Here is an 11196-nt window from a genome sequence, read left to right as displayed (position 1 = left end):
GAGAACAGCTTCATCACCTATTTTCCTGTAGAGTGGTTCTTCTGTAAAATAAAATAAAGTAAACACAACTGAATGCAAATTTCTCTGTTTAATTACTGAAATGTATTTTTTTAATCAAGTGTGTCCTGCTCCAGTTTTAGTAAAAGTTAAGTAGAAAGTAAAGTACAAAGTACAAAATTTACCTCTAAAATGTAGTGGAGCATAAAGTAACATAAAATAGAAATACTCAAAATAACAAGCAGTAAAACTTTATTTAAAGCCTCCTGTTTAGCATTTACAGCAGTATTTAACATTTAACACACTATGATGTCATTTTTAGCAAATATAAGTGTTTGTTAATGTATTTGTCAATGATTGTAACTCCTCATGTGGAATCCATAACTGTAGTCAGATAAAGACAATTTAGTAAAACAATTATAATAATATAAAATATGTCTCCATAGGAGAAGTTATGATTGCTGACAAATATTGTACATTAATAAACACTTAAAGGACAGGTTCACAATTTTTCAACTGTGTCTTCAAACAACAGTCAGGTGTCCATATGAACAGTGAAAGAGGTTTTCCTCGCTGTAATCATTCCTCCTGTTCATACTGGATATTAAAAGATCCTTCAAATGTGCTTTCAGTGTAAGTGATGGAGACCAAAATCCACAGTGTTATTTTGTGCAAAAATGCATTTAAAAGTTGATGTGAAGCTTATATGAGGCTTCAGCAGTCTGAGTTAGTCATATCAAGTGGATATCTGACACATTTACAGTCTTTTTAACATCAGATTCCCTCTTTGTGTTTCCTCAGACAGTGTTTCCCTGTTGAGCTGTGGTGGAAGTATAGTAACAAAAAGAGGAACTTTGGCACTAAAAAGACTGTAACGTTGAAAGATATCTATTTGATTTGACTCATTTGGACACTGAAGCTTCATATTAGCTTCAGATAAACTTTTAAATACATTTTTGCACAGATGGAGGACTGTGGATTTTGTCCTCCATCACTTCCATTGTAAGTGCATTATGAAGGGATCTTCTAATGGTCAGTATGAACAGGAGGAATGATTACAGCAAGAAAAACACGTTTCATTTGGGCTCCTGACTGTTGTTTTAAAACAGACTTGAAATGTGAATCCGTCCTTTTAACATATACTTACAACTACATTATGATGTGTATAAACATTTATTAAAGTTTATATTTATAAATGTTCATATATATCTAATTAATGCTAAATAGGGGGACTTAAAGTGTTACCCAACCTCAACTAATTTTCACCGATTCTAATCTATTTCTAAATTTAGGGGACAAATATCTCTTTAAAACTCTTTACAAATACTTTATGACCCCTCATCACATCACTATTCCTTAAACCAGATTTATAAAACTGTTCACAGCCAAATATTCACAGTTATGATAGACTTCAAATATACATTTCCTGGTTCCACAGTTCATGTAAATGTGTACAGTGTAAATTGTCATGTTTAGGAAAAACAGTAAGATACATTAATACATTAAATGTGTTACAGCAGATATTTGTTGGTGTGATAACTCACTTTCCATGAAGGGGTTGAAGACTTTTTCACTGCTGCTTGAGCTGACTGGGTTTTCAAACGCACAGCAAACCACAGCTCATCATCTTCCTAAAAATTGGGAGAAAAACAATATTAGCTGAAAGTTCATAAACCAAACAAACAGATTTCTTAAGGAACTCACTTTGCATTTTTATGGTTTGTCCAGATTATCAACAATAAACTGGTCACCAACTGATGCCTGAATATGTGAATCAATTTAAAGACTAGATTCTGGTTTATTCTTGCAACATGATTTATCTGTTACTGATCAGACACACAAACATCATTATCCTGTGTTTACCTTTGTTATATTGTGCTCCTTGGTTGAAGACCACGTTATATCACCTGACGTCCACCTGTAGGTGATCAGTTCAGCGTCTGTCGTGTCGCCATTACAGGTGAGGACACAGTAGGTCATCTCAGGTTCACACCATACGGAGAGGGTGGGTTTAGAGACAGGAGCTGATAGAAAACAAAAGAAAAAGATATTTCCGTTGAATTTAGGGCCGTTTTGAGAAACTAAGACAAACTTCATACACAATTCCTCCACTTACAGATAACCAGGAGTTCAGTCTTGCTGGTGACTTTGTTGTTGATCTCTACTGTGTAGCTGCCGCTGTCATCTGGAGTCAGTCCTGTGATCGTCAGCGCTCCAGTTAAAGTGTTCAGCCTACCACGATCTGCAAAAACGCACAGGTTGAGCTTCTAAACAGAGATTTTTAGTTGTCTTACAGTATTTTGTCAGCTAGAGTCACTTATTTCCAGTGTTGGTCACTTAAGAGTGGGCAGCTGGAGAAATATGCACTTAAAAATACTAAAAATGTTTGTAGAACAGCTGATTTTCATACAAAAAATCTCTAGTTTTGATTTCCCACAAAAAAAGCAAGTGAATCCCTTTTTGTAATGCTAATTCCATTCATTTACCCTTTGATAATTATGTAATTAAGGTATTTAATTGGGTTTTACAGGGATAATGAATGAATAAATCTTTGGATTGCAACATATTCAGATATTTGGGGCTAATTTGCATAATGTAAGGGCTTTTTGTTTAAAGGGCCTCAATACTGTATTAAAGGTGAAAATTCAGGGTCAGTATTAGTTGTATTTGTCAAATTTAATGGATTATAGGTCCGGGTATCATCGGATAATTCGTAATTCATTTCAAAAACCAAAAAACGGTAAATCTGTTATTTGTTTCAAAACAAAAAACAAAAAAACGTTTTTGGTGTCAGAATCAAATAACGAAAAACCAGTCAAACCCGGCCCGTTTTTGGTTTTTGCCGATTCGTTTTATCGTTATTCCTTTTTGGATTGAATATCAGGCAGGTCTGCGGACATCAAGCTAATTTGTTTTTGCGTTTGAAACCAAAAACAGAAGTCACACGGGGTTTTCCTTTTTTTCATTTTAAACCAAAAAGGAAATACGAAATCACGTGATCTATTCCTTTTTTTGTTTCCCAACGAAAATCCAGAAAACCACATTCAAAAGACCATACGATTTTGGTTTAGAAATCAAGTATTTTTGTCAGTTTTGTATGATAGCGGAAGCGACTACATTAGCCTACCCATGATCCTCAGCGACCGTTGCTGGCGTATTCACCACCAAAAACGTTTTTTTGATTTTGTTTTGAAACAAATAACAGATTTACCGTTTTTTGATTTTTGAATTACAAATGAATTACGAATTATCCGATGATACCCAGACCTGGGATAAACCTTTTAAATACTATATACGAATTCCTTAAAATATAATTAATTTACAACAGAAAATATTAAGACCCCTAATTTAAACCAAAATCTTAACCTAAATTTGTCAAAATCTTCAAACTTGATCTCTCGCTACCCAACTGTTTGATTTAGATTAAAGTGGTACCTTTGAAGTGTCGGTAGGAGAAAGTCTCGCCTCCATACCACTCCATGGCAAGATCAGGTCCATGTTTCCACTCTATACTGGTGATGAGATTCACTACAGAGTCTGGTGTGAGAACAGCTTTGTCACCTATTCTCCCGTAGAGTGGTTCTTCTGCAAAATAAAATCAAATAAATACAAGCGAGTGAAAATTTCTCTGTTTAATTACTGAAATGTATTTTTTCTTTAATCAAGTGTGTCCTGCTTAGTTTTAGTAAAAACTAAGTAAAAAGTAAAGTACAAAGTACAATATTTTCCTCTAAAATGTAATGGAGCATAAAGTAACATAAAATAGAAATACTCAAAATAACAAGCAGTAAAACTTTACTTAAAGCCTCCTGTTTAGCATTTACAGCAGTATTTAACATTTAACACACTATGATGTCATTTTTAGCAAATATAAGTGTTAGTCAATGATTGTAACTCCTCATGTGGGATCCATAATGTAATCAGATAAAGACAATTTAATAAAACAGTTATAATAATATAAAATATGTCTTCATAGGAGAAATTATAATTGCTGACAAATATTGTACATTAATAAACACTTAAAGGACAGGTTAACAGTTTTTCAACTCTGTGTTAAAACAACAGTCAGGTGTCCATATGAACAGTGAAAGAGGTTTTCCTCGCTGTAATCATTCCTCCTGTTCATACTGGATATTAAAAGATCTTTAAATGTGCTTTCATTTTAAGTGATGGAGGCCAAAATCCACAGTGTGTCCACACAGTCATTTAAAAGTTGATGTGAAGCTTATATGAGGCTTCAGTAGTCTGAGTTAGTCATAGGAAGTTAGGAGGAATGATTACAGCAAGAAAAACATGTTTACATGTTCATTTGGGCTCCTGACTGTTGTTTTAAGATAGACTTGAAATGTGAATCCGTTCTTTTAACATATACTTACAACTACATTATAGTGTGTTATAAACATTTATTAAATGTTTATATACATCTTATTAATGCTAAATAGGGTGACTTACAGTGTTACCCAAGCGCCTCAGATCTTTTTTTTTTTTTAATCACTGATTCTAGTCCACTTCCAATTTTAGGGGACAAATATCTCTTTTAAACCTCTTTACAAATGCCTTTTGACCCCTCATCACTTCACTACTCCTTAGTTTGTATATGTATAAATTAAAAAGATTTATAAAACTGTTAAAAACCAAATTTAACAACAAATATACATTTATTATCAGTTAATGTAGATGTGGGCATGTGTTGGTAAACAGAAATTAGACTGTCAGTGGTTCTCAAACTTTCTTACATCAGGGAGCCCTAAACTGACACAAATTAGACCACGAACTCTCATTTGATAAGATTTTTGCTTTTAGATTTTTTATTACAGAAAGTGTATGAAACCCATTACCAAAATAGTCATACATGCTGTCACTGTCACCTAATGGATGTATTTATAGTGAAAATAAATGATTGCACTTTTTGCTGTGAACCCCCTGAAACCCCCTCAAGGACCGTTGGGGATCCCCGGACCACACTTTGAGAATCACTTATCTGTGTAACCTGATGGTGAGAGTGTGGTCACAAAATTTAAATTGAAGCCGAAAAATATAACACATGCACAGAAATATACCATGATACTATAACTTTCTCAACATGTTATAACAATAATAATAGTTTAATTATCCAAAACTTACCGTTGGCTGTCACTAAGATCCAGAACAGAAAGTGAAACCTAACTGAGAACATTTTCCAGTTAATCAGTTAGGCTCAAGTAGAAGTAAGACACGTAAATTGACGGTGATTCTGTTGATATTTTAAAATATTTAAAGTATATAGAGATTAAAAATGTATTTAGAAAGTAGGAAAGCTTTCCGCTGAGAGTATATCCAGCTGCAGCCGCAGCATGATCTTGAGGAAAGTTTGTGGGAGTTTGTGGGCTCGTAGGGTCACAGAGGACACCACGACCAAAACATGATAACGTTTATCTCGGCCACTCAGCCAGTGTTGACGCAGTAAAAGAAAAGATGAATGCCAAAATTCAATAAAATATGCTTAATTAATTAACATCCTATGGTTTACACTCATGAAGATTCCAGTAAAGGGTTTGTAATGGACCCCTAGTGCTGTTGACTCATTTATTACATATAAAGTAATAAATGTGAATGATAGCGCATTAGTGGGCCCCTAATGTGGTGTAAAAACAGACAGTTATTAATTATAATCATTGTGGAGGTGTGTTCAGCCCTTATCAATAACATGCCAAACTACACAGGCTAATGTGAGATTCAGTAATGTTTTCATGTTATAGTAAATGCACGTGTTTGAAACTTGAATGATCCCATGATGTGCAAAAGTTATTCAATTATTAACATTATAAAGTGTATTAAAACTACATGATGTTCATAAATATCAACATTTATATATAAATATATTTTTAGCAGTTCGACTAACACAACTCATAGTTTAACCTCATTATTTCTGCTATATTGATACTTATTTTTTCAAATGATTTCGTTTTTATGATCAACCCATAGACTGGCTCAACCGTTTCTGGTGTTCATTGTGCTGTCACTACTCACACTGAGTCCAATACATGAACCACTGAGGAGACTGTGAAATAACATTAAAGCAATCAATCAATCAATCAACTTTATTAATCCCACTAGGGGCAAATAATTTTGTTTGTTGACATAAAAAAAACATACAAACACACAAATACTCCAAATAAAATGTAGAAAAAAATCTATAAATAATGTTGATAAATAAACTTGACTGTGAATTCTGAACCACAAAGAATTAAGTTCCTACAATAGTTGAAATAATCACCAGAATATTGTGACCCAGAGGTGAACTAAACTTGTGTGGACGGGGCTCTGCTAAACACTGCAGTGTATGAGATTAAAAGTGACTTCTTCTGTTTTCCACCACAACAACGGTTGTGTGTCCAATCACAACTCTGAACTCTGCAGTGTCCCACAAGACAGAAAAACCAACAAGGTCACAGCAACTGACTGTCAGATATCAAGTTTTTTGGTCAACAGGCTGGCATAAATAATGTCTCTTACTCTTAGAAAGATCACTAAACCTGATTTGGTAACACATAACAATAAGATATTAAACACTGTGTTTCATTATTTGCATCATCAAACATAGCTGCTATCTCAAGAAGAGGTTTTGAGGTGTCTTCAGAGTGAGCAGCCAAATATATTTCCATCCTGCTAAAATGATCATAGCTTGTCTGACATCAGCCATGTTGACCACAATTTCACTTTAAAACTCTGTCATTAATGTTTTATATTCATGTTGTAGAGTTGGTCTGAATGTTGGATTAACAAAACAGTGAACTCTACTGGCTGACGTTCATGTTCTCTCATTGGTTGAGATCTTTTGCATGAACTGTAATACCATCAATGATATTTTCAATGTTCCTGCTAAAAACAAACACATTCCATTTAAACAGACATTTGCTGGTCTCAGTTTATTTATTTTCACAGCTCAAACCTCCTGAACAAAGTAAGATGTGTTGAAATGCTGATCTTAAAATAAAAAGACTGCATAGGAGTTATGAGTGTAGTCCTTCTTTCCTTTGAGTACAACTTAGAACACACTACAAATATACAAAGTCACTTTTGCCTGTTTGTCCCCCTTGTTTGACCGTGCAGATATATTAATTATGACAATTGAACAAAGAAGACGCAGACAGTCTAGCTATATGACAGAAGGAATAAGGCTAACACACTCCATGTGTTTAATTAAATATCTGGCTGTCCATGAGTTGGTCATCCTGTGTTTGAAGGTAGTTCACAGTAGATTCTTGGAGATGTCAGTGAACCATGTGAATCTCTGGGTTTACAAGATGTGTTTAATACAAACTACTCTTGCAAAATGCTATATAAAGTTGCTTATGAGGCAGTGTTCACATCTATGAAGGCAGCCTGAAAAGCGGAATTCATGTAACTATCCTCTTCTCAGTGTCATAAAGTTACAATTGATATGTTCTGTAAGGTTATGTAGTCTGGTACAGATTACTAAAATAAAGTTAAACATACAGGCTAGTTGCTAATAAAATAAACACTGACTTTAAAAAGGGTAACGTTAACGGCAAGAGTGAACTAACGTTAACGTATTGGAGACCTTACCGTAAATTAGTTTTTTGTTGACTTCGATCTATCCATTCAACAACGGAACTTGTTGAGAAAACAGGAAGTCTTCTTCTTCTTCTTCTTCTTTTGTTTCTTCTTTTTCTTCTTCTTCAGTGACGTTTAACGGTAGTTGGCATCCATGTAGTTGCATTACGGTCATCCTCTGGAGTCTGTCAGCTCCTCCAGGGTCCCGACTATTTAACTTTTTCCATCAGTCCTCTCTCCCGCAGGAAGTTGCCCTTGGTACATCCCGAATCTCTGAAATTCCATCGACATTTCCCTCATTTGCGTCTTTTCCTCGCGTCTTAGTCCCTCACACCGTGGATGCATGGAGAGAACAATTCAAATGAAGTGTAATATGTGTGCGCTACGTTTCATTTTTGATATATTTGCCTCCACTGCGTGCTGGAATCCTACAATAATCCCCACACAGTAGAACATTTCTAAATTAGATGATAAACATGTCAACAAAAGCAGTGATCTGTTCTTAGTGGAGTGCTACTGGGACTAAAAATTAAAAAACAAAATAAATATAGCTGGTAGAGTTTCTGAAACAAGTGTTACAGGATTTCATCAATTCCTTCTGTTCACAGGCCCGGTTATCCTTTGAGACTCCCTGAAGGCCAACTTGACCAATTACATGTGTCTGACAGTTGGTATGTCAATAATATTACAGTCAGATCCAGATCAGAGAGAAGCATACCTCAACTATGCCAGGGATTTGCTGAAACCCTTTGTCGACAATGCTGTGCAATTCTACGTGGAGACCTTTCCTGTATATAACATCCACTGTCTGCAGCATTTGAATGAAGATGTTGTAAATTTTGAAGTTGCTACTAATCTCTTTGAACATCCATGCATGTCGTCATATTCACATTAGAGGAGTGATGTCACTGATGTTTAGTTTCCATGTTACTACTCTTTCAAGTAGGCTATCATCTTGATCAAGCACATATTCATATCCTACATTGTTTTTACTAACTTTTCATGATGGGTTAAACAAGATCACAGAATATGTCATGAAATTTCAACATCTGAAGCTGCTTAGATGCCTTTTTATGTTTGTATTTACTGTAAAAGAAAATGTGCTCTGAATAAAAATCATTTCTGAAGCACTTTGACTAATTTGTTAAAAAGTCTTCCTCCACTCAAAAAAAGTTTTTCTTCTTGTTCCTTCAGTTGGATGTTGCTTTCTTCTCTGTACAGAGTTTGTTTTCACATTCATCTGCTGAAGGAGGAAAGTTTCTCTGAACAAGCGTGATGTAGAAACTTGAAGACTCCAGTGCACAAACACTGAGAACAGACTTTTTAAAATTTTATTTTATTTTACAAAAACAAACAAACAACAAAGACCTAAATTATCCTGAGAGTTTTTGAAGAGATTGTGGATAATAGCTGCATATAGCAATGGCTTGTACATATAGCCCCATTTTTTTAAACATCCAATAAATCATTCAGTGATATATATAAAAGTGATTAAATAAAAATAGAGGCAAGCATACAGGTTTATTATCTATACATATATTTTCATTTAGTCATAGCAACTGTTGTCTTGCCTCTACTGAACTGAATGTTGAATTTATAAAAAATGGGAAAAAATTAGAAAAAGAGGTTAACACATTTTTCATAACTTAAAAAAGAAAAGATCAAATTTTCCCACAAATAAACCACTTGGAGACATAAATAACTTGGATGAAAACCAATTACCCTCATTATACAATCTTTGTATCCATGAAGCTCAAACTATGATCAAGCAATGAAAAACATTAAACCTAAAATAATTCACGTGAATTATACAAGTAATTATATACTATACAAATATACAAGTAATTCCAATTAAGACTTTACAATAGTGAGAAATGATTCAGGAGTCAATATAGTGCACTACTTTGTCACTCACATCTTATTTTGACTGTTTACAGAGTTATTATTGGCTGAACCTGAACAGATTCACTGTTCTAACCAGCTAATACACAGTATGTATAGAAGGTGTTTTAACAGTGCAAACAGATACAACAGCTGCAGACGATGACATTTAAGTGAGAAAAAGGCTCTGAAACACAGCCGTGCCGTTATGTGACAGTGTATTGAGTGACACTGTGACAAAGAACCGTGGAACATCTATACTGTAGGTGTGGTGTCACTTTTGTAATATTGTAAGATCAGACTTTAGGCTATTTGAGCAACAGCTCATCTCAAACCACCGTGTTTATGGACAAAAATATTAATGGAACAAAGTCAAAAATGAACCCCAGGAAATTCTACAAAAATAACTTGAGTTGAAGCAAAAGAAAACACAAAGAAAATGTGCAGCCTCACATCGAGCTGCCACCTAATCTCCCTCTCTTCCTCCCACTACAGACCAGTGACTGGCCTTTTACCTTCTCAGCCTCTCCCAGTGGTGGAAGAAGTATTCAGATCTTTTCATAGAAAAGTTCATAGAAACAATACAAGATCCACAAAGTGTATGGCTGTGTGGGGACCTCTGGTGGGCAGATAAAGAATAGTAAGGCCCATAGAAAGCAAAGACAGACACTTTATAAGGAGAAACAAAACACAAGTGCTGACATCATCAACATCATCAACATCATTATCATCATCATCATCATCGTCAGCAGCAGCAGCATGTTACATCTAAAAACCTGACACATTTTACATCATAGGAATAAAATTGTTCTGTATTTTCGAGTGTATTTCTCTACAATAAAAACTGACATCTTTACAGTGACAAGGCCTGAGTCTTAATATTGTGCCACCAAATGCTCAGTTGGTACTGATATTATATTGATATATAACCATTGCCAACTTAATGAATTGATTTATAGATGCACAACCACAAACCTCCACCTGGCTGCAGGTATTTCACACAGTCCTGCTCACAGCTGTCAGCATTTAAAAGTGCTTGTAATCACATCTGTTGGGAAGGATCAGCCCAAAGCAGTTACAATCAGTGATGAAACCCTGAACTTCTGTCCTGGTTTTCTGGACTTGTTGTTCACCTCTCTGTCAAATGATAAAAGAATTGTCATGACTACAATACACCTGTCACACAGTCACACAAACTCTCGTTCATAACTGTTCATAAATTATTAAAATAGTTCAGGAAAATGTATTTGTTTTACAGTCTAGGAGGTTTTATAACTTCATTTGTCTGTTAGGAAAACATCACATTACTAAATCAAGAATGACTAACAATGTGTCCACTTTTTTCAGTTGATGTGAAAAACTTTTATGCATCCCTTAGTGATCTCCAAAATAGAAAAAACACAAAAAAACACACACATTGGTACATATTACAATAAGAAAATCTAAAAGTTTTACTGCTAACATTTTCCTCTGCTCCACTTGCATCCACCGTCACTTTCCTGCCTCTCGCTCTTTCCCACTCGCTGAGCAAATATACGACGCCTGTCTATCCTATTCCTAAACGGAGTTACACTACCAACAGTTTCCCAGGTAACGACGCAGAGGTTGACTCACGTTTCAGAAAAGTGCTGCACAGAGACTCCCAAACAAATTAATGGATATTTGGCGTTATTTTTGACATTAAAAAAATTTTTTTTGGCCTGGCGGGGGTTCTCGTTGTCATAATTATAGGAGAAACACTGATTCAGTAAACGTTCAGTA

The 11196-nt window shown here is 34.9% G+C and overlaps 1 protein-coding gene across 1 annotated transcript in view; it reads right to left on the bottom strand.

Moving 5' to 3' along the window:
- Positions 1-2090: 2090 nt before the first annotated feature.
- The window catches only part of LOC137176729 (lymphocyte function-associated antigen 3-like), an 85888-nt gene continuing 76782 nt past the window's right edge, over positions 2091-11196 (bottom strand). The window contains exons 8-9 of the mRNA XM_067582611.1: positions 3433-3582; positions 2091-2239 (exon numbers count right to left, since the gene is read on the bottom strand). Coding sequence (XP_067438712.1) covers positions 2091-2239; positions 3433-3582 — 299 coding nt within the window. The remainder of the gene's footprint in view (positions 2240-3432; positions 3583-11196) is intronic.

The sequence above is a fragment of the Thunnus thynnus genome, chromosome 24 (assembly GCF_963924715.1).
Source record: "Thunnus thynnus chromosome 24, fThuThy2.1, whole genome shotgun sequence".
Lineage (NCBI taxonomy): Eukaryota > Metazoa > Chordata > Actinopteri > Scombriformes > Scombridae > Thunnus > Thunnus thynnus.
This window is presented reverse-complemented; position numbering and strand designations above follow the sequence as displayed.